This window comes from Rhodamnia argentea, chromosome 3 (assembly GCF_020921035.1).
Source record: "Rhodamnia argentea isolate NSW1041297 chromosome 3, ASM2092103v1, whole genome shotgun sequence".
Taxonomy (NCBI): domain Eukaryota; kingdom Viridiplantae; phylum Streptophyta; class Magnoliopsida; order Myrtales; family Myrtaceae; genus Rhodamnia; species Rhodamnia argentea.
In genome coordinates this window covers 29997023-30020593 of record NC_063152.1, presented here as the reverse complement: position 1 = coordinate 30020593, position 23571 = coordinate 29997023, and the positions used below count along the sequence as shown (strand labels likewise).

The window sequence follows — 23571 nt, the reverse complement described above, 5'->3', positions numbered from 1 at the left end:
AGCGCGCGAAAGATGCTCTTGGGCCGGGCCGGGCCGGGACGAATTTGGTCATGGGCCATGATTAAGGCCTATTGATCCGGGCCAGGCCCCCAAAATGCGAGGGCCCGGACCACTGGTTCGGTTCAGATCGACGCTCGGAAAGAGAGCCCTGGTGATTAAAAGAACGCATTAGTCTCGCTAATGCTTGCTTAAGAGATCTATTTAACTTCTTCTTCTTCTTTTGTCGTGATTAGAATAGAATGAGACTACCAATGGACGTGCATTGGTAGCGTACGGGCAACTGTCATGGTGTTTAAGATTTAATTAATGATTTGGTGCCGGATTAGTGCTGCTTTCTCAGTTGCTAATTTATCGGTTGTATTACCAAGCACGACCCCCAATACAACTAGCCGTGTACAAATTTCCCTTTTCTTGTGATTGCGAGCGGGCTGTTTCTACGACAATCTTCCCCTTCCAAGGAACTAACTGCACAAAAATTGATTTACCTTACCAAAAAAAAAAAAAAAAAAATGCACAAAAATTGATTTGGTTTGACGCCCCCACATGAGTATTTTGAAAGCAAAAAACGATATTTTTAGGATTAATATTATGAAAAATCTCAAACTGATATATTTGTAATATTTTAAATTATTTTTTTATCACAAAAAACTCAAAATTGAAACACATGCGACAAATTTATTTCAAATTTTTTTTTATCACGAGAAACCCCAAACTGGTACGCATATGATAAATTTACTTCAAACTAAACTTTTGACCATAAAAAATTACAAATCGGTACACCCGTGACAAATTTACTCTCCTTTGATTTACGTTAATTGGGTTAATACCATAAAAAAATCCCAAACTTATACGTTTGTGACAAATAAAGTGTAAAAACCTCTAATTGGCACTACACATGTCAACCGCCACGTGTCATCCATCTCAGCAAGTTAACGATAAAATATAACGAAAACTATCGGGAATAAATTTATCACAGATGTATTAGTTTGGAATTTTTGTGGTAAAAAAATTAGTTTGGGATAAAATTGTGATGGGCGCATCAATTTGAGATTTTCGGTGATCACAAAAATATATAGGTGTATCGGTTTGAATTTTTTTTATGGTAAAAAAAATAGTTTAGGATGAATTTATTACATGTATATCAATTTGGGATTTTTTGTAATATTGATCACTTTTGTTTTTATAGTTAGAACGACGTGATGCAATTTTTGCTTGTGCTTAAAGGAAATTAACTCGCATTTTTACATTAATTACACAATTAAGCTATCATTGTCACGTACATGCTCATGCACACGATATATGCAAAAGGAGTCATCCTCCTCTTGAAGGGATTCTGATTTTGCGTCTAAGCAACCTCCTAAGATAGTCAGCTTCGGCAATCATTCCGTCTCTCTCGAATTTTCTCTACCCACCATTAGAACTTGGGTTTCCCAAGAATCAAAGGGGCTGGTACGCTCGAGCTTGATTTACCAACGTTGTTGGGGTTCGATGACGTAAGGCAAACCGTTGCCACTTCCATCCTCCGGCAGAGGTTGTAGCTCGGAACGATTCTTGATCTGGGTATTGTCTTCTACCAACTCTTGCCTTGTTTAACTAACTTAGCTTCGAGTTCTTTTATGCGTGATTGGTCGGGCTTATCTTATTTGGACCTATAAGATTCAGGTACGCCTATTGGACAACGAGGAGACAGTCACTCTAAGGGGGAGGTTTTGGAGCTTATGGTTTCTTTTGTCTATGGCGGTGAATGATGTGGGGCTGATCAATCATTAGGGGAGTTCGCAGGGTTGCTGAAGAAAAAGCGGTGATATCTACGGTATCAGTGAGGGCACCAAGATGGCCGGCGCGGGTCGTCCACTGATCTCTGTTCATCCCGACGAGCTCAATTTCACTTGTACTTCCCTCTCTCTCTCCCTCTCTCTCTGGGTTATCAGTTTCAGTTCTAATTAGCAGATTTCAGGTAGATGACATTTGAGTGAATTCACCGTCTCCTTGGTTTGCTCGAATTAGAGAATAGGGTGGCACTGAAGTTACGAAAGGAAACATTGAAAAGATGAAAAGGTTCATCACGTTTTCTGCGGATGAGTAATTCTCTGCTATTAGAATTCTATGTAAACCAGCTAAAGTATAAATTTTGTTCTGAGAAAGCCCTTCGCAGTCATGTCTGGATCCTTTCACCGTACTCTTAGGACAATCTTGGACTGATGGAAAAAGGGTCTCATCAGGCTGGTACTCTTCTTTAAAGCCAGAAATGTATGCAAAGTTGGCTTGAGTATGCAAAAAGCTGGTGGGTTTTGACATGGTTGGATCAGTGAGAAGATCTTTTCAAGTGCTTTTTTAGGCCTGACCTCCTTTGAGGAGATTAGAAGATGAGAATGTGTAGAAACTTGACAAAAAGGTTGCGTGGATGATTAGGACATATAGATCTCATGAATTATCCATGCGAAAATCATTCCCATGAGATTGTAACGTTGTTCTGGCTACTGTGGCAAGGGTCTGGGGTGTTAAAGAATGTTGACATTAATATTGAAGTCAGGGATGTGTGTGAAAAGGATATGGGGGAGGGGGAAGTGTTCATCTGATACTAGCTGGTGCTTATTTCTAAATTGCTTCAACAATTGGCAGATGGTCTTGAGAATCTTTGGAGAGAATTGGCTTATTAATTTGGAAAAAACATATGTATCATAAGGTAAAATGTTTCTTGTGAAGTAATACAATTAACGCACGATGGATCAGTTGCTAAGTGGATTGTGTTCCCAGTATTTGCTATTCAGTAGATTTATAGGATTCTCCAAACTGTAAGTTTCAAATCTTTAAAATCATTGGTGGGTGGTGATCTGTGAACCGTTAATGATCATTTTATCAGCGACCGATGAGAGTAAGTCCGGTTCAGTTGCAGTCAGCCCGTTGGGTTTTTGGGTGTTTTTTGAAACATTCTAAACTCAAACCTGACTACTGGAAACAGAGTTTAGTGTTACTGTGATGAATGGTGAGCTCAATTTCTAGTTGAGCAAGATCTTCCAGCCTCGATATCACTTAGGGGAGTAAGGGTATCTCTTGTTCCAAATAGACATGATTCTGGGCCTATTGTTAGGGAGGCCAAGGACAGTGAAGTTTTTATTTGATTGTGAGCCAAATACTGGTTTGACATTCCTTTTACTAGTGGAAGGTAAACATGGACTCTTTCTTTGCAGGGGAAGGCGTGTTGTCACGTCATTTCTGCATTTAGTAATGCTTTTGCATTTGTATTGCACTCTTGTTTTCCTTTCATAATTTGGTTGGTTGTGCTTAAGAATTTTTACTGCGTAATGGTGTCTCTTTTGTCCTTAATATGGAATAAACTGTGCATTATTCTCCATAACAAGGGGAAGATAAAAATTATATCTTGTTTGCAGTTTGACTGGTAATATCAGGTTAGCTATCCAGAAGCATGATCTATTGATCTCTGCCGGTAAACAATGTGTCAAAGAATTGCTATTTTTATAGAGGAAGAGACTGGAACATGCGGGATATACCGCATTGCATGATTATAGGGAGAGTTTGATATATGAAAATGTCTGTTTATGTCAAGCTTTTTCTTACTTTGTGACCTAAGAGCCTTCCTTCTAGCTCTCTCATGTTAATGGATGGACTTCTGATGTTCAAATTCATGTAACCAGTTGAGCTGGAAAAGCAGAGCTATTGCGACCTCAAAGTTGTCAACAACACAGAACAGCATGTTGCATTTAAGGTACACTTTGACCGATGTGTAGACTTGGGCACATTCATGCATAAATATATCCCTTTTGAGTTCTACATCTGCCTTCCTAAATTACGTCAAACTTCTAAAGCCTCATTTAGTTTAGTTTATTCCTCTTACGCTTTTTCTTGGTACAGTGCAGCCTCAATTTATTCCCAAGTCTTTCCTTTTGCTAGGTTAAAACGACTTCACCTAAAAAGTACTTTGTACGACCAAACACTTGTACAATACCTCCTCAAGATGCCTGTCTAATAAGAGGTACTGCTTATCATGTCAACCGGCTATCTTTTCATGATGGCTTGTTCACTCTGATAGATGCGTTTTTTTGACAAATGCTTCTTTCAGCACTTTGCCTTTTCTTATTTCCCTGGATTTCTGATGTGCCTTTTTATGTTGATGTGAAGTTACTCTCCAAGCCCAACAAGAATACCCGCCTGATATGCAATGCAAGGACAAATTTCTTCTTCAAAGCACCATAGTGCCTCCTAATACTGATGGCAAAGAACTTCCACCTGATACAGTGAGAATCAATTCTCTGACAATTGACCTTATTTATTAACTCTGGAAACTGGATGATGGCATTCTTTCTCTGTATTGACTTGATGTTTATGTCATATCCAGTTCAATAAGGGTGGTGGAAGATTAGTAGAGGAACGCAAACTCGGAGTTGTTTATATTTTTCCCAGCTCACCTCAAGAAAAGTCCGGAGAGGAAGCCTTTAGGGGCTTGATACAAAGTTCTGATGATGACGCGGTGAGCTCATTTTGCTCCTTGTGTGGTTAGACTTTTTAAGGTTCCGTAGGATTTTGTTGAAGGTTTTTGGTCAATCTGCTGGTCATGCTCTGAAAGCTTGCTACCTCCAAACCTAGAAGAGCCTTGATCTAATAGAACATTGAAGTATGCACTCTCATGGTAAATTTATGTAGACATATGTCTGAAGTGTAATTGGATGGTGAAATGAGCTGCTGATAGATGTGTGGTAGCACAATTTGCAAGGAAAAGGTTAATATTAAGTATTCTTTCACCTGGTGGATAATTCATCCGGGAAAGTTTCTCTTTTTTAACTAAGAATTCAAAGGTATCAAACTGATCCAGTGAGAATTACATGTTCTGATAATTATCTAAAAGAAGAACGAGTGCTGTAATTTACAAGAAGAGAAAATGGATGAACTTTGTATGCTGTCCTACTGCCAGCAGGCATGGATATCTGGCATTGCCTGTCCTAGTTCTTTGTCCCTCTGTATCTGCCATGGCCGTTGTCTGATATTCTCCTCTCTGTCAGTTAACTACAGTCTGAGTAGAGACTTCCTTCGTTGTTCATTTTCTCCTCTCTGTCAGTGTTTCATAAAAAATTCGAGGCAGTAGTGTAGCTGCATCCTTGGGAAAATTTTTGAATGGAAGTTCTTTTTTCATCTGAATCGCGATGCTAAGTGCTTGTTTTGGTGATTAAGAATCGGCTTATTATTTCCCTCCCTTTTTAGAGTCTGGCTTTGCAGCGGATGAAGAATGAGAGAGATGCTGCTGTTCGGCAAATACAGTGGTTGCAGAAAGATCTTGTGAGTCCATCTGTTATTGTGTAAGCTTTACTCCACTAGCATATCAATTGGAGGGAAAAGAGGGGGGAGAGAAAGTGAGAGGGGGAAAATGGTAGCTTGATACCCGCTGGCAGTAAATTAAATGAAAGCAAAATTTACTTAGTGCACTTAATACTTTACATTATAAGTAATGAAGCAAGTGCCAGAGACACTGTGAATGAGGTATTCTTGTCCACCTTCGGTCGTTGGTGACTGATTGAGGAGATTATTTCAACATCCTGTCAATCCTGATTTGATCCGGCTTTTAAACGATGGACAATGGGTCGCTACGATATCGTCTTTCTTGATCAATTACAGTTTTCCCTTCCCCAATCTTTGTAGGACATGATGAAAGCACAAAGATACCAAAGAAGCGGCCGGGGCTTCTCCTACGTATCTGCACTCGTGGTGGCTTTCATCGGCGTAGCGATTGGATTCATGTTAGCCTACCTGTACTCGTCCCCATCCGCAGAATGAGTAACTACCGGTGAAAGCTGCAAGAGGCAGGTGGTTGGTTTAGTTCCTTGTAAAAAAAAGAAAAATTTCAGCCCGGTTAGAACGTTCGCTTGTTTGCTTTATTCTTTCTGTAGATCTTCTCCCCGTGTCTGCAGATTCTATTACATGGTAATAGTCTCTTTCCAAAAAAAAAAAAAAAAATTAGTCTCTTTTCGAATTTGCAAAGATGCGAAACTGTTATGGAAGAAGTCTTCCTATTCTGAGCTTCAAGCTAACAATGTATCCATAGGGCATCATCTTAGCCAGACCTATCTTGTCTATTCCCTAACTCGGAAGTGCCCTTTTTTCAAAAGTTCGACACGCCGAGGATTGGACTCAAAAACTACGAGAGAGGGTAAATTGTTTAAAAAGTCCTTAATCTATTTTACGCTAGCTAAATTCAGTCACAAGCTTTTTAATTGCGATCATTTAGTCTCAAATTTTTTGATGATTCTTCAATTTAGTCATAAACCTTTTACTTGTGCCGATTTACTCTTCAATCTTTTCACGATTTGCAATTTAGTTCTAATCCTTTTGACAATTTGTCAATGTAATCATTTCGGTCAATTGCCCAAATAATAGGTTTAGGACTGAATTGACAATGACTAAATTGACATAATTGAAAGGTTTATGACTAAATTGGCAAATCGTCAAAATGTTCGAGATTGAATTAGTCGTCGTACAATAGATTTAAAAAAATTACTTGCACTTGGTAAGGAAATTACTATCCCATTTAGAAACTGAAATTACTAGGTTCATATGAGATTTACCCGAATCCCATCACGTTTGAAATTTGTCTTCCGGTGACTTAAAGCCCTTGATCTACTAGTTCTCGGTTTCACAATTAAAGCAGGACTCAAATCTTATGTTAATATCTTTTTCGAATTTTTTATTTTTTTCTCTGGACAAGTTCTGCTCGAACTAGGAAAAAACTTACATATTTATCTCGACCGTCTCATGGTTTCCATTATTAAACTTCAAAGCCCTCAAATTGCACCAGTTCAACTCACGAGTTCCGACCAAAAAAAAAAAACTCACGAGTCAAAAAGACCATTATCGGACAATTGATGTTTCTGTTCCGGCGTTACCAACTCTCTTATGATCACGGGTGCGCGAAGAATGCGTACGGCGAGCAACTGGAGTACCAACAATGATCATAGGATCGTGTTCCAGTTGAATTTTGCCCTTAAATACATCCATCGGCGCGGGGATTGGGTACGAACCCATGATGCCCTCCCCGCCCCCCCACCCGGCCGGTCCACACGGCCCACCCGGGTTTAGTCCAATGAGCTTCTCTGGAACGGTGGCCAGGTTAGATTTCGACCGAGTTATGTAATTCACTGATGAATGGGAAGAGTAGAGTATCGTTAGCTTTGCGAAGTTTTATTCAAACCGCCAGTTTGATTTCCTGAAAGCAAGATTATTCATTAGGAGCTTGTGTTAGTGTGGAATACGTGTTGCCACTTACTTTTAATTTCTTAACTCACAAATGCCTGGTTTCCATAGTACTATCTCATAGCTCTACCTCTAGCTTCTAGAATCTTATCGGTCCGAAATTGAAGTTCCTTTTTGGAGTATTAGCCGCTATCATCCGAATGTCGTACGACCAGGCGGTTCGGATGACCACGACCCCCGCCATGACGGCGCCAATCTCATCTATTTGGAAGTAACCATCTACGCCGCGATTCATGTACTCTTGGAAGGAGAATTATCATCATCGCTCAAGGAACAACCTTTGCTTTTCCGAGCTGGCTTTGGAGAGATCGAATTAGGGAGAAGGACGGCGATCCGACAAGCGAGTGCACCGTCTGCATGGAGGAGCTCGCGGGCGGGACGGATGCGACGAAAATGCCCTGCTCGCATGTTTATCACGTGGATTGCATGGCCGCGGTGGTAGGGGAAGAGACATTCTTGCCCCTTGTGTTGATACGCCATGCCAACGCAGCGGTGGAAGGTCGGACCACGATGTTGATCAAAGCAAAATTGGATTCGATCTTGGATTATATTATTTCGTTTCCTCTTCTTGAATTCGTAGATATTCATACCAATTTTATTTCCTTTGATTACTGTACGCTGCCTATGAGTTTTATTCAGCGGTCCTATCGTTTTTACTTGTACATCTCCAAATTTACTGGCAAAGATTCACCATATGGGATTAAATCCCAAGTTATTGCCAAATAAAATAATGAGATTAGATGTTCTTGTATTTAGGTTCTATTTGCTTCACGGAAAACATATTTGAGGATTTTTTTTTCTTACAGATTTTTTGGTATTCGGTTCACGGAAAATAAACTAGTCAAGAAAAAAAACATTTCGTCAATGGAAAAAACACCATCAAAAGAGAAAATCATTTCTTTCCTCCCTACAAAACTTCGCATTCCTTTTCTTTGTCCATCAATCTCTTTCCGGTGTTACTCTCCATCGCCCCCATGGAGCTCCCTCCTGCGTCCGAAATTTCTCATTTTTTCGCAAAATAAACAGTCTTATTGCTATTGCACTTCTCATTCTAATTCTTACTGCTTTTAACTTATACTATAAGTAAAGACAATCAGTCAAAATCATTAATCTGAATCAAACTTGACATCATTTCTTAATCAACGATCGGAGAAATAGAAGAAACCATAAGCATATTCATCAAGTGAGATTTCTTTAACAAATAACCCATAAACAGACCACTCGCGGTGTTGACGCCTAAATTTTGACTAATCTATTTTTTGCATAAAAATTATAAAAAATCATCTCACATATTTATTTTTAGCGTACATTGCATTGGCATATAATTGGGCAAGCGAAACACTTAATTTAGCATGCGTCTAGACTAGGCACGGGATGGAAAAATACACCGAGAAGATTTGAAACTTCGGGGACTGTATTGCAAATACTTAAAATTTCGGGGACCGCATTACAAATACTTGGAACTTCGGGGACTGTATTGCAAATACCAAAAGAAGATGAAGAAGGGAAGATGAAGAAGGAAAGATGATGAAGGGAAGGTGATGAAGGGAAGATGAAAATGGAATGTGAAGAAATGAAGATGAAGAAGGGAAGATGAAAATGGAAGGTGAAGAAATGAAGATGAAGAATGAAGGGTGGAGAAATTTGGCTATAAAAGAGGGAGAGTTCTTGAGAATTGAGGAGGAGAATTTTGGTGATAGAGAAGGTAGAGAGCTCTTGAGAAGAGTTTTAGAGGGGGGAGTGGAAGAGAATTGAGAGAGTTTTGAGAGAGTTTTTGAGAGGAATTTTTAGAGAGGAAAAAGAGAGTTCTTGAGAAAAATCAGAAGAGAAAATTCGAGAGTGAAGAAAAGAGTTTTAGTCGAGCATCATCTTCGACGAGTCCCGACACATATTTCGCCTCTCGCCACCCAACAACGCCATTGCTTGCCATTTTCGACGACAGCCGCGTTCTTCCAACTCCGAGATCTTGAAGAGAACTATAACGTGTATGTGAGTAAGATTTTGTATAATAGAAGGTAATCTTTTCCATCTCGATCTACAAAAATGTAATCGTTTGGTTTGAACATTTGTTTATTTATTTTAGACATGCCACGTGTTCCAAATTTTAGCATTATTACATGTTAATTTATTTTTGTAAATACTCGTGATTGGCTGCGTTTTCTTTTTTTCTAAATCACTCATGGTGTATATCGTACAAAGTTCAATGTTTTACATCCCCATAAAAAAGAAGAAAAAACCAAAAAAATTGCATCTTTGAATTTCAAGTAAAATCCATCAAAATTGCCAAATCAAATATTTTTCATGAAAATGGTACCGAAAGGGCGTTAGAGTAATCTAGCGTAACCAAATCCCCGAATTCAAAATCTCCGGTTCGCGGAAATAAGATAGTTTTCTCCCGCTATTTTATTTAGGTTTCTAATCAACCTACCGAAAATGATTAGTGGCGACTCCAAATTCAAAACACGTTGCATGTTAATTATTTGAACCTTAAGTTGCGATTTGGTATGGACTTGGGAGAGTCCGAGTTAGGTTAGTTAATTAATGAACCCGATAATCCATTAGCCCGAAAATTAACTCGTCTATTTTTTTCTAGGTCGCGACAGCTTGGCGACTCCGCTGGGGATTTGAAGAGGACTTAGGCCAGATAATTTCATGAAAAAGAAATCACTTGATTTGGTAAACTTTGGTTGAATTCTCATTCTTAGGTGTTAAATGTTTTTGCAGATTGGGAGTTATAAGGGGAGGAGTGATCGGCTAACCCTTTGTTTTGCAGGCTTGGTGAATTGGAATTGTGATTTAACTTTTGAATCATTGAAGCGGTGTTTGCCTTTAATTGTTGTGCATGATTTATCGTATTTGCACTACACCGCACATAACCCGTGACCGGACCTGGGTCACACTAATAGTTTTAAGATGGTATTTATATGGTTCTTTAACCTTGGTGGTAAGGTTTCGCTAAAGGTTATCCCATCCGGATCCCGAAATTTTTTTCAAAAAATGGCTCAAGGGTTGTTCTCATGCACGTGAGGCTACGATGCATGATAATTGCCCTTGTCGACCGAACCAAGCCGAAGTGATTGGACCCGACTAGTCATGACTATTGTACGCGAGGTTGCGACTAGTCATGATGATTGTGCTTGAGGCTGCGACATGTCGTTTCGTTCATCATTTCACTTTGCAAAAGCCTTTTGGATAGATAGAATAAGATTTAAACTCACGATTCATGCGCATGTCTTTGTGATTGACATTTTCTTCGTATGAGAGGTAGTTTCTTGTCTCTTGTACCCTGTTATCTCATTTTTATTTTGGGCCGGTCCATGGTTTAGGTTGATTATTTAGAAGTTTCATTGTCTTATTTCCAATTTCGCACTTTGCTTCCGTAGCTTTTACAATTTCATCAGTTGTCCTCAATTCTGATTTGGCTTATTCCTGTTGTGCGATTTTTACTAAATTCTACGATCGAGCTTTGAGTAAGTACCAAACACGAAAGTTGTAGACCTATGTTTCAACTAATATCTTACAAAATTTCAGAATTAAATTCATAATTTAAGATGGCCCTTCGTTTTTTCAACAACATGCGGTTATAACAGTTTTCTGAACATGATTTTTTTTGGAAAGACACATTAAACTGATTTGATCCGCGCATTTCTAGTCCGATTGGCCAACATAAAAGTTGTTCATCACCTTCTCAACTACAAGCTCGTAAAATTTGGACATGTTTTGATCAACGTGCGAATTAATACGAATTTTTTCGTAAAAGCGGACAAACTGAAAATTGCATATTTCAATCCTTTGGTCATAATCACTTTGTTAGTTTGAGTCTAGAGGGATGCCATGGGCCGGCTCACTATTCTTGCTCCCTGTACTAATTTTGGGTTTGTTATTGCGTACGGGTAATTTATCACGGATCCTCCATATATTACTCGATTAGTCGCGAAGAGGATGGCCAACATCAACGCTACCGTCGGTCTTGCCCTAGACGAGAAACTTGGCTCCTTGACCGAGCGCTTTGAAGGGATGATGTCCCGAAAGATAGAAGAAATGATGGCCGCCTTCACCGCCAAACTTCAATCATCCACCGCCAGCCCGCCGCTTCCTACTCTAGTTTCTCCTATGGACAACTTCGGTAAAGCTCCGGAAGCTACTTCCTATCCGACAATGCCACTAGATGATATGATCATCGCAGGCGTGAGCCCGAGCACGCCGCCCGTAGTCCCAATCCCTCAAGCCGATCCCGTGGCCCCCGGATTGAATGGTGACGCGACCAAGCTGTTGACCCAAATGAAACAGAGGATCCGAGAGGTTGAGGGGACTCACAACATGCCCCAGATTGACATGTCTATCTTTTCAAAGGTCACAATGCCGGAGAAGTTCAAGATGCCCGATTTTGAGAAGTATGATGGAACTTCCAACCCGGTTCAAGACGTCCAGATGTACCAGGCAAGAATGAACAAGCATGCGACCAACGGCCCCCTAATGGTTCAGACTTTCCAGGCTAGTTTAAAAGAAGCTGCCATGAGATGGTATACGGACTACGAGATCTACTGGATTGATGATTGGGAGAAGGCAGCTAATGCTTTCATCAAATATTTTAGCTTTAACTTGGACGTGCTCACCATTAGAGAAGACCTTGAGCAGCTTGAGATGAAGAAGGGAGAAACAATCAAACAAGATGCTACCAGGTGGAGGAACGTGGCATCTCAAATGAAACTAGTCCCTCCCGAAAGGGAGCTCATGAAATTGTTTGTTTCCACTCTGCCGCAAGTTATGAGAACCCGAATTTTGGGATCCGCTGCCACGTCATTCAGCCATCTCATCGCAATGGCTGAAGAAATCGAGAACGGTATAAAGAAAGGTTGGTACGGTAATGTCGCCACGACGACTAAGAGGTTCGCGGTAAGGAAAGTGGAAGATGAGAGATGCTAAATTGATGCCCTACCATGAGTATCTGGATGAACTGGTGGAGGAATTTGAGGATATCTCATTTGAGTATCTGTCCGGGACTCATAATCGATTCGCTGATGCATTGGCTACCTTGTCTTCAATGTTACAAATCGCCAATGGACTTGAGGTTGACCCACCGAAGATCGAGGTATTAAAAAAGACGGCATATTGTATGGCCGTAATCGATGAACCCGATGGTAAGCCGAGGTACCATGACATCAAGACTTATATTCAGAAGCGGGAGTTCCTCAAAAAGTACCGTATCTGACCAAAAGCACATAAGGAAGATGGCCTCGAAGTTCTTCTTGAACAGAGAGAATTTGTACAAGCGGTCATTCGATTCTGTCTCGCTAAGATGCATTGATTCAACCAAAGCGGTTCGTCTGATGATGGAAGTGCATGAAGGGATCTGTGGTCCACACATGAATGGCCACTTGTTAGCTAAGAAGATTATGAGATTGGGTTATTATTGGCTCACGCTCGAAAGAGATTGTATTCAGCATGTCCAAAGCTGTCACAAATGTCAGATTCATGGTGACAAGATTAATGTCCCTCCAAATGAGTTGCATCAGTTATCCGAACCATGGCCGTTTTCTATGTGGAGCATTGATGTTATCGGCCCTATCAACCCTAAAGCATCCAATGGCCATCGATTCATCTTGGTGGCGATTGACTATTTCTCCAAATGGATCGAAGCCGCATCCTATTTAGCGGTCACGGCACGAAATATCGTGAAATTTATCCGTCGGGATATCATTGCTCGATACGGTTCACCCGAAGCCATAATCAGCGACAAATGGCTCGAACTTAAACAACAAGCTAATGGACGAATTGTTTAAGGAATTCAAGATCAAGCATCCGAACTCTTCCCCATATCGTGCTCAGATGAATGGAGCAAGAGAAGCCGCTAATAAGAACATCAAGAAAATCTTAGCGAAGACGGCTGAAAATTATCGCGATTGGCATGAGAGGTTGCCATTTGCACTTATGGCGTATCGGACCTCGATCCGGACATCTACTGGGGCAACCCCGTATTCTCTTGTATATGGAATGGAGGCTGTTCTACTAGTTGAAGTGGAAATTCCTTCCTTACGTATACGGTCTCAAGCTATCTTGACGATGAGATTCCGCCCGAAGGGCGAGGTCATAATAAAGCTTTGCACAAAACAGTCAAACACAAGCATACTCACGTAGCTTGGGTACTCATTGACAACGGGTCGGCACCGAATATTTGCCCATTAGCCACATTGAATCGTCTTGGAATCGACCTGGATAGGTTGCAAACGGCCAAGACTTCCGTCCACTCATTTGATGGCGTAAAGAAGGATGTGCTGGGGCGGATCAACTTGGAGATTCAGATCGGGCCTTCTTTGTTTGACATTCTCTTCCAAGTATTGGATACTCCTTCGGCCTTTAACCTTCTCCTAGACCGACCTTGGATCATAACGCCGAAGCTGTCTCATTAAGCCTTCATCAGAGAAATTAAGTTCGTGGTCGAACAGAAGTTGGTGATTGTCCATGGAGAGAAAGATCACCAGATTTTCAATGAAACGGCCATCCCTTACATCGAGCCGGCTCATGATGAAGAAGATTGCTACCACGCTTTTGAGATAGTACACACCATTCATGCTTCACCGGAAAGTCCTTTGCCGGTTCCCGAAATGTCAACCACTTCTCTTTTGGTGGCTAAGATAATGGTGGGCAACGGTGAAAGCTCAAGCTTAAGGAGTCAGACTGCTCATGGCGAAAACAAAGTGGGAAATCAGTCGCCAATGTTAGCAAGTAACAATGCCCAATTCGAGTATCAATTGCTCGAAAAATCAGAAGATTACTTTGATGATGAGCTCACCACCTTGATCGACCGGTTCGGAGCCGAAGGACCTCCAGAGTTGTGATCCGAAGCAAGTGATTATAAATCCTCAAACAACGATCGTTTGTGTATGATCCAAGAAAAAATCAGTCGATCATTGGAATGGCCAGCAAAAGAGGTGGAACCAATCTTGCATGAATACTCCTTTAATTCCATGTATAGTTCCCCTGCGTGGGATATTTTTTTTACTTTCTAGCTGTCTAGAATTTGCCTAGAGTTAAAGGGCGAATTTTCTCCTCCCTTATCAAATGTGTGAGTTCCTTGTTAAGCTAGGCACGTAGCAAATCAATTTGTGGACGACGCCCCTGAACGCCCGTAAAGAGAGATTCCGAATAGCCTTACTTGGGAGAATACGAGTAAAAGGCCAAGCGGGCTCAAAGATGGGTAACTCCATATCGTCCCAATTGGCTCTCGGTCGTTTCAAACTCTAAATTAAGCTTATTTTATTCTCGACAGGGGATTGCCAACTGCTTTGAGAACAATATAGCAAAAAGCGAACCAACCGTGGACGCCAACATCACCACGACCTAGTGGTTGGGGGAATGACAATGGTCCGAGGCATCCCGGGTTCGATCTCGGGATTTGGCATCAATGTACAAAGATTAATAAAACCTTTTTGCTTCGCAGTTCAATGCCGATTGAAGCTCAGCCCGGATGGTTACAAAACCGGAGAGATAACATCCCGGACATACAATTCGATCCGGATGAGTTGATCTTTTTAATTCAAAGTTCACAAGAAATTCGTACAAGGGTAAAGCGGTATCGTTTCAACTCGTTTAGAACATGAGAACGTACATTGACGCTTTCCCTTTTGATTTTTACGGGGGTCACTGCCTTTCCGAGATAGGGAAGTATCCATTCTCCCCGAAAAATTAATGAAATAAGAAATTCCTGGAGCCTTTGACAATCTCATGTCTCGAACCAGATAATGAAGTTTTGCAACTCATTTGCATGAGCAGGGGCAACTCCCAATCCACGCCCCTAAGAAGTTTCTTATGTGCTTGCGAATTCTGTCCACCAAGATAAAAAGTTGCTGCATTTTATATGCTCAAAAACACTCATACATTGCATAGTTTGCGCATGACTGTTCCTCATGTTTAATTTACCAACTCTGAATAAGGAACATGAACTACATAAGATACATCGAATGTATGGAATGGGCAGGGGAGGATGATGAAAAGCAATCCTTTCCCAAACACGTCCCATTTTTTCGGGAGAGTTGAACGGTGGCTAAGTTCCGCATTTCACAAGGTAAAAGGTTTTCTCGCAAAAGGTACGATAGCCGAAATGACAGAGGCATTCAGTTCTCTATCCCAAACACTACGGGTGATCCATTGATTACCCCTTTTGAGCGGTGGTTTCATTTCTTTACCCCTGTCAAGAACCACCCTACATCGGGGTCCAGACGAGTTAATTCCAGCAGCAACACGAGGTAAATGGTTAGAAATTTTCTTGCTCGGACTAACATTAATCTCCGAGTGTTTCTTTGCATTTATACTCGAATTTTAATTCAAGTGCCTTAAGATGATGAAAAGCATTCATTTCTCTATCCTATACACTTCATTCTTTGCATAGCCCACTTGAGCCTACAAATTCATTTCTTAAACCCCTGTTGGTGATCATTTGCTCATTCCAAAGACGAAGATAGCATTTTCCCAAGGATTAGAATTGGAGATGGTCGGGTCAACAGAGAATTCCCGAATGGACTCATTTCTTGTATGCTAGATTTTTTATGTTTACATAATTTTTTGTAAATGTTTATGTTTGTTGTAATTCCTGGTTCAAAATCATGGGATTGTAAAAAAAAAGGAGAAGCAAACTCAACTTAAAGGAGAAGAGCCCGCTCTCGAAAAAAAAAAAAAAAAAAAAAAAGCAAAATAAAGAGATGTCGAAGAGCTCTCAAAGAAAAAGGAAAAGAAATCTCTTCTCGAAGAAAAAAGAAAAAAGAAAAAAAAAAGGAAAATGAGAGTCGGGAGTAAGAAAAGCAAAGGCCGATCTCATATGAAAATTTCAAGCATAGGAAAAGCAAAGTGCCTACCAAAAGTAAGGCCAATGCACATTCATTTGTAAAGTACTTCTGAATTTTGAATGTACATTTTTGCATGTTAAGTTGTAAATTCCATGTACATGTTTGCATTGTGTCTCTTGCAAATCCTCGACAGACACTTGTTGTGAAGAAGACTCCCCAAGAAGTCGGTTTGCAAAGTGCAATTTTCAGTAGAAAACTACCATCCATCATTCAATGATGGAATTCTTTTCGAAGACATTTCCGGAAGACCAAGATCGGTGACTAGTCGGTGATGATCACCAACGTCAGGCCCCTTCTCATTTAATTTCTGAGCCAAAACGAGCCTTTTCGTTCCTCGGTCCCCAATCCTAGCCTACGTTATAACCCTCCAAGTCTCTTCTGATTATGGCACTTGAGTTAACGTAGAGTTAAATGATTTTAAGCATCACTCGAAGAGGTTCGAGCAAGATTATTTCTCTCTCATTTTTGTAGGGTTCTTGACTTGTAAACCCGGAGCGGATAACGAAGAAATTCATTTCAGCAGCCTTGACTCAATTAGAGTCCCATTTGTAAACCTTTGACCTAGCTCTCATTACGGTTCTAATCAAGACCTCCCGATCGGCTCGGTCGTATCAATTGCGAGATTACTTGGATCCTTATCGAATGCGATGATGGAAAGATTGAGTGATTTCTCTTGAATCCTGCAGACAGGATAAATAGCTTTTCTCGAGAGTGAGAGAAAGCCCTTTTGGACCGAAGTCCCCCCATTCAGCTCACATTCGAGGTATTCGTAATATGAGAACCTCCCTGGACAAAATTGGTAATGCAAACTTGACAGAATGGTTATGCATGAACCATAGTATGAGTAATTGCATTATACTCATTATTGAATATGTTTGCACGTGTTACCTCCGACATTCCATGATGGGTAATACATTCTCGATGTTCGAGTTCCCTCCCAAGGTCTCGAAATTCATCCAAGGATTATTGAATGAGCAAGTTTTGCTGGCAAATGCCTACCGGGTACGATACGAGCAATCTGTTTCGTTCCTTGATTAATCGTTTGGAGAACCCACGTAAGTTTTCTGAACCCCTTTTCAAATTAACAACTCTTCTGATGATAGTTATTATGATTCAATTCGGGCAATATGCCCCTTTTGTACTTATCGATTCCATTCGATGGTGCTCCTATCAAATATTGTTCAATTCGGGCAATATGCCTCTTACGTCAGGTCGTGAAGACATATGCACTGGCGATCTTGACATCTTATCAAATCATAACGACGTAGCTCTTATGATTTCGGTCTCGAATCACGAAGACGTATGCACTAGTGATCTTGACCTTTAGTCGGCTCATAATGACATAGCTCTTATGATTTTCGGCTCCTTTATCAAATCATGAAGACATAAGCACCCATGGTTTTGATCCAAACCAAATCATAATGACGTAGCTCTTATGATTTTGATTCCCCTTTGTCGAATCGTGAAGACATATGCACCGGCGATTTCAACATTTAATCAACTCACAACGACGTAGCTCTTGTGAACTTGATTTCACTTCTTTCGACTCACAACGACGTAGCTCTTGTGATCTCAAACGACACACATATCTTGCGCTGTCTTGCATTAGGGAGAAGTCTCTGATAACAGATAGGCCAAATACCTTAAAATCCTTGCATCCGCAAAAAGAAGCTTGGAAATTAAGAGAACCAAGTAGCTTACGAGAAATTTGGTAAAACAGGTATTCTTGTATGCGATCCATGTGCAGGTTTCTCTAACATGAAAAAGGGAAATTATGACACATGTTATTTACGGTCTTGCATATCATGCATCACTTCATTATATAAAAAATGGGATTAAAACTCCCGCCAAAAAGTTCATCCATAATTTGCACTGTCAAAATTTAGGATTCAATTTTGTCTTTGAGCGGAACCTCTACGAGCCTCCACTCAAAGAGGGGCAGCTGTTGACGCCTAAATTTTGACTAATCTATTTTTTGCATAAAAATTATAAAAAATCATCTCACATATTTATTTTTAGCGTACATTGCATTGGCATATAATTGGGCAAAGCGAACACTTAATTTAGCATGCGTCTAGACTAGGCACGGGATGGAAAAATACACCGAGAAGATTTGAAACTTCAGGGACTGTATTGCAAATACTTAAAATTTCGGGGACTGCATTACAAATACTTGGAACTTCAGGGACTGTATTGCAAATACCAAAAGAAGATGAAGAAGGGAAGATGAAGAAGGAAAGATGATGAAGGGAAGGTGATGAAGGGAAGATGAAAATGGAATGTGAAGAAATGAAGATGAAGAAGGGAAGATGAAAATGGAAGGTGAAGAAATGAAGATGAAGAAGGGAAGATGAAAATGGAAGGTGAAGAAATGAAGACGAAGAATGAAGGGTGGAGAAATTTGGCTATAAAAGAGGGAGAGTTCTTGAGAATTGAGGAGGAGAATTTTGGTGATAGAGAAGGTAGAGAGCTCTTGAGAAGAGTTTTAGAGGGGGGAGTGGAAGAGAATTGAGAGAGTTTTGAGAGAGTTTTTGAGAGGAATTTTTAGAGAGGAAAAAGAGAGTTCTTGAGAAAAATCAGAAGAGAAAATTCGAGAGTGAAGAAAAGAGTTTTAGTAGAGCATCATCTTCGACGAGTCCCGACACATATTTCGCCTCTCGCCACCCAACAACGCCATTGCTTGCCATTTTCGACGACAGCCGCGTTCTTCCAACTCCGAGATCTTGAAGAGAACTATAACATGTATGTGAGTAAGATTTTGTGTAATAGAAGGTAATCTTTTCCATCTCGATCTACAAAAATGTAATCGTTTGGTTTGAACATTTGTTTATTTATTTTAGACATGCCACGTGTTCCAAATTTTAGCATTATTACATGTTAATTTATTTTTGTAAATACTCGTGATTGGCTGCGTTTTCTTTTTTTCTAAATCACTCATGGTGTATATCGTACAAAGTTCAATGTTTTACATCCCCATAAAAAAGAAGAAAAAACCAAAAAAATTGCATCTTTGAATTTCAAGTAAAATCCATCAAAATTGCCAAATCAAATATTTTTCATGAAAATGGTACCGAAAGGGCGTTAGAGTAATCTAGCGTAACCAAATCCCCGAATTCAAAATCTCCGGTTCGCGGAAATAAGATAGTTTTCTCCCGCTATTTTATTTAGGTTTCTAATCAACCTACCGAAAATGATTAGTGGCGACTCCAAATTCAAAACACGTTGCATGTTAATTATTTGAACCTTAAGTTGCGATTTGGTATGGACTTGGGAGAGTCCGAGTTAGGTTAGTTAATTAATGAACCCGATAATCCATTAGCCCGAAAATTAACTCGTCTATTTTTTTCTAGGTCGCGACACTGGGTTTAGCGGTTCAAACTCTTCCTCGGCTAAGTATATAAGCAGTGTTCGGAGACATGGTGATGAGAATACTCATCTCCTTGTTCCTCTCATTCAAAGGGTTCGGAAATTAATGCAATTTTGGATGTGGTTCGGGAGATCCTTGTCAGAGACCTCCCGCACCACCTCTTCGCGAAGACCCGGGTATTGGTGTCGCTCCCCGGGCCTTGCTCTAGGGCTATCCGAGCCGGGCCTCGCATGTCCGTCTCTTGGCCCGCCGAGATGTGCTGGTTGAAGGTCTTGTTGCAGAACCCGTAGTCCTCGGTGCGGCGGCGGATCCGGTCGATCGGCTGCCGGTCTGCACGCCGCCGACGGCATTCGAGAAGAGAAGAAAGGCGAAGAAGAGAGCGGCCATGGAATGTTCCACCTTGCTTTGGTTTTTCTACCGTTTCCTTCTCTTGGATTTACGTGTTACGATTTTGCATGGATGAAGAGAAGCAAAACTATGGTTTGGAAGAGAAGGATGTGATTATAGAATTGCTTAGCAGGAATGCTAATTTCTTTTCCACTTCAAATTTTCCATGCGCAGCTTATATCTCTCACTATTTAAAGTAGAAGATTTATAAAATGCAGTAATTCTCGCTATCAATAGCAAGATAATCATTAATAATAGACTATAAACCCACGACTTTAATAAGGAAGATCATGTCTTCGGTAAAATCTTTATAATAGTACGAGTAACTTTTCCTACTAAAATCAAAGCTTAACATAGGGTCTCAATCAATTTCAAAGCACAGGATGAGTTTTTTTTTTTTTTTCATTTCATATCAAAGAGAAATACATCACTTCAAAATAAAAATGAAAATCTCACAAAGTAAGTAAATCTAAAAAGTGAACCAACTTGACCCGCATCGCAGAAAATCGCTCATTTTTCAAGGCGGAAATGTGATTGCATTCAAACACAACCGGAGGTCGATCACCGAATCTTGCATTATCATCGGTGGCGAGCACACACCAAGAAATCTCTCTCCGGTAGCTACGGCTTTGTCAAAATGTGGTGCACGCCTAGGTTCGGCGTCCCCGGAACCATCACCGTACAGAGATAACAATAACCTCAACAAGTCGAAAGAGTACAAAAAAAAGGCCTTGCAAATCCAAGATTTATTTTTACATTGGAATAGAAGAGCACCCAAATCTAAATGTCACTCTAGATCGAGAGAGAGTAACTGCAAAAAGATACATGTTGATCACAAAATCACTATCGGATAAGCCGATTGACAGAGAAAAAGCTTTGAGAATTTGCGAAGCGCTTGACAATCTAAAACAAACACCTAGAGTCGGAGCGAGCAGATTCTTTCGAAACACTCGTGCTTCAATCTTCAGCGAGCTTAGATGTCAATTGCTCGTCCGCAAAATTAATGAAGAAATTTATTAAAAAGAACCCTCTCTCTCCCTCGGGAACGCTTTGCAGGAAAAAGAAGGGGGGCGGAGGCAGGAAGGAGAGAAACCCTAGGGAAAAAGAACAGATGTAACCAGACCTAAAGCATAGGATGAGTTGACCTATCACATTGTAGAGGACATGCATCGACATCCCGATAACTTACTTGTTATCTCAGTAATTGATCGGTAAAAATGTAGAAAAAATGTAACAAGTCGAAGTACTTTTACACAAACATAATACCTCATGTGTACGATGTGTTTTAGTCTAAATGGATGAGTATTTTTTTTCGTAAGTCAGTATATTGTACGTGCATTTACGTGTATTTTGTATTCCGTCCTACCGCCTCCAGGCATTGCCTGCCCTAGTTCTTTGTCCCTCTGCATCTGCCATGGCTGTTGTGGAACTTGTTTCGCAGAGAAGCCTTTCATCTGCTTTTCTCCTCTATGAGTAGAGATTTCTTTTCGTTAGGAAATCCAACCCAAAATCTCACGTTGATAAGACTTATTATTAAGCAATGTGAGACAATAACTTCAACACTTTTGATGTTCATTTTCTCCTCTCTATCAGTGTTTTGTCAAAAATTCGAGGCAGTAATATTGCTACATCTTTGGGAAAATTTTTGAATGAAAGTTCATTGTTTATCGGAATTGCGATGGCAATGAACAATGGGTTGCTACAATATTGTCTTTCTTGATTAATGATAGTTTCCCACTTCCCCGATCTTTGTAGGACATGTTGAAAACACAAAGATACCGAAGAAGCGGCCGGGGCTTCTCCTTCATGTCTGCACTCGTGGTGGCTTTGGCCGGCGCAGCGATTGGATTCATGTTAGCCTTCTTGTACTCGTCCCCGCCTGCAGAATGAGTAGCTACCGGTCAAAGCTGCAAGACGCAGGTGGTTGGATTAGTTCCTTGTTAAGAAATTTAAGCCCGGTTTTTTTTTTTTTGGTCGGAAATTTAAGCCCGGTTAGAAAGTTTGCTTGTTTGCTTTATTCTTTCGGTGGATTTTCTCCCACGCGATTGCAGATTCTATTACATGGTAATAGAATCTGCAAGCTGGGATGGAAAGTCTTCTAATTCTAAGCTTCAAACAAAACATGGCAGTCGGATAAAGATCACAATGTATCCATAGAACATAATCTTAGCCAGGACTATCTTTGTTTTATTGCCTAACTTTTTTTTTTGGGTCAAAATTATTCCCCAACTCGGAAGTGCCCTTCTTTTCAAAAGTTCGACAGGCCGAGGATTGGGCTCAAAACTTTTTTTTTTTTTTTGGTCGGTAGAAAAATTTTCATTTCATTCGAAAGAGAAGTACTTCAGATACATCGATGCATAATCGGTGGCCGATTTCCGAATCTCGTATCAACATCAATAATGAGCGCACACCAAGATTTCCTTCTCCACTAATTACACCTTTGCCAAAAGGTGGTGAGCATTTAAGTTCGGCATCCCTATCACCATCACCGTATAAAGACAACGATAGTAACCTCAACAAGTTGAAACATAACATATAACGCCTTGTAAATTGCAAATCTATTTCTACATCGGAATAGAAGAGCACCCAAATCTAAATCTAACTTTAGATTGGGAGAGAAGATCTGCAAAACAGATACCAATCGATCATAAAATGACCTTCGCATAAGCTAACTACCGAAGTAGTAGAGAAGCCGCACTCGACTATATGGAGTAAGTGCCGAAGCTGGAGCGAGCGGATCGGAATAGTAGATTCTTCCGAAATGCTTGCACTTCGAACTTCCGAGCTCACCGAACAAAACTCCTCATGTGGAGAAAGTCGATGCCATTGTCCGTGAAATTAACAAAGAAAATTGAAAAATAGATTATGACATGAAGCTATGGAAAAACGAGAATGAAAGGAAAAGGAGAGTGGGAGGGGGAGGGATCCTCTCTCTCCCCCTCATAAAAGTCCTGCGGAGAAAAGGAGGAGGCTGGCGGAGCTTTTCTTTGGGTGGAGAGAAACCCTATCGGGAGAGAGAAGACTCGAAACATTGAAAGAGGGAAAATTATCTAAAAGGTCTTAAATCTATTATATTTAGTCCTAAACCTTCTAATTGTGATAATTTAGTCTCAAACTTTTTAACAATTTATCAATTTAGTTCGAAACATTTCAATTGTGCTAATTTAATCATAAATGTTTTAACGATTTGTCAATTTAGTACTAAATCTTTTGTATTTGCCAATGAAATCCTTCCGATCAATTACCCAAATAATAAGTTTATGATTAAATTGAAAAAACTTCAAAAGGTTTAGGATTAAATTGACATAATTGAAAGGTTTAGGACTAAATTGGACTAAATTAGCATATTTGAAAGGCTTATGATAGAATTAACCACCGTACAATAAGTTTAAGACTTTTTGGAACTGTTTTTCACAGTAACTAATTGCACATAGAAAGAAAACTACTATCCCATTAGGAAACTAAATTTAATCGGTTCATATGTGATTTACCCGGATCCGATCATGTTTGAAATTTTGTCTTCAGTTGACTTAAAGCCCTTGATCTACTAGTTCTCGGTTTCCCAATTAAACCTCGACTCAATCTTATTCGATCAATTTCCGTTTTCCTCTGGACAAGTTCTACTCGAACCAGGAAAAACTCATATGTATATGTAGACCCAATCCTCAAGATTTGCATTATAAACTTCAAAGCCCTCCAATTGCTTCACTTCAG

The 23571-nt window shown here is 40.2% G+C and overlaps 1 protein-coding gene across 3 annotated transcripts; it reads left to right on the top strand.

The window, feature by feature from the left end:
- The first annotated feature begins 1334 nt into the window (after window positions 1-1334).
- Window positions 1335-21801, top strand: LOC115743058 (vesicle-associated protein 2-1-like). Of its 3 annotated transcripts, XM_048276811.1 has the most exons (8): window positions 1337-1560; window positions 1657-1891; window positions 3657-3727; window positions 3913-3994; window positions 4141-4256; window positions 4358-4489; window positions 5218-5292; window positions 5653-5852. In XM_048276811.1, exons 2-8 carry the CDS (start codon window positions 1834-1836, stop codon window positions 5785-5787), a joined length of 669 nt encoding a protein of 222 aa, XP_048132768.1. In that variant the 5' UTR covers window positions 1337-1560; window positions 1657-1833; the 3' UTR covers window positions 5788-5852. The 3 variants fall into 3 exon arrangements, with proteins under 3 accessions (XP_030533508.1, XP_048132768.1, XP_030533505.1); XM_030677648.2 differs by lacking the exon at window positions 5653-5852 and adding an exon at window positions 21613-21801 and having other exon boundaries at window positions 1335-1891; XM_030677645.2 differs by having other exon boundaries at window positions 1337-1891.
- The last annotated feature ends 1770 nt before the right edge of the window (window positions 21802-23571 follow it).

Bases quoted from the DNA above. Each gene is read 5' to 3' on its own strand.
- LOC115743058 (XM_030677648.2), top strand. From the start codon at position 1,834: ATGGCCGGCGCGGGTCGTCCACTGATCTCTGTTCATCCCGACGAGCTC. The intron at 3,995-4,140 runs GTACTGCTTATC...GTTGATGTGAAG, and splicing joins AGATGCCTGTCTAATAAGAG to TTACTCTCCAAGCCCAACAA. The intron at 4,257-4,357 runs GTGAGAATCAAT...TGTCATATCCAG, and splicing joins AAGAACTTCCACCTGATACA to TTCAATAAGGGTGGTGGAAG.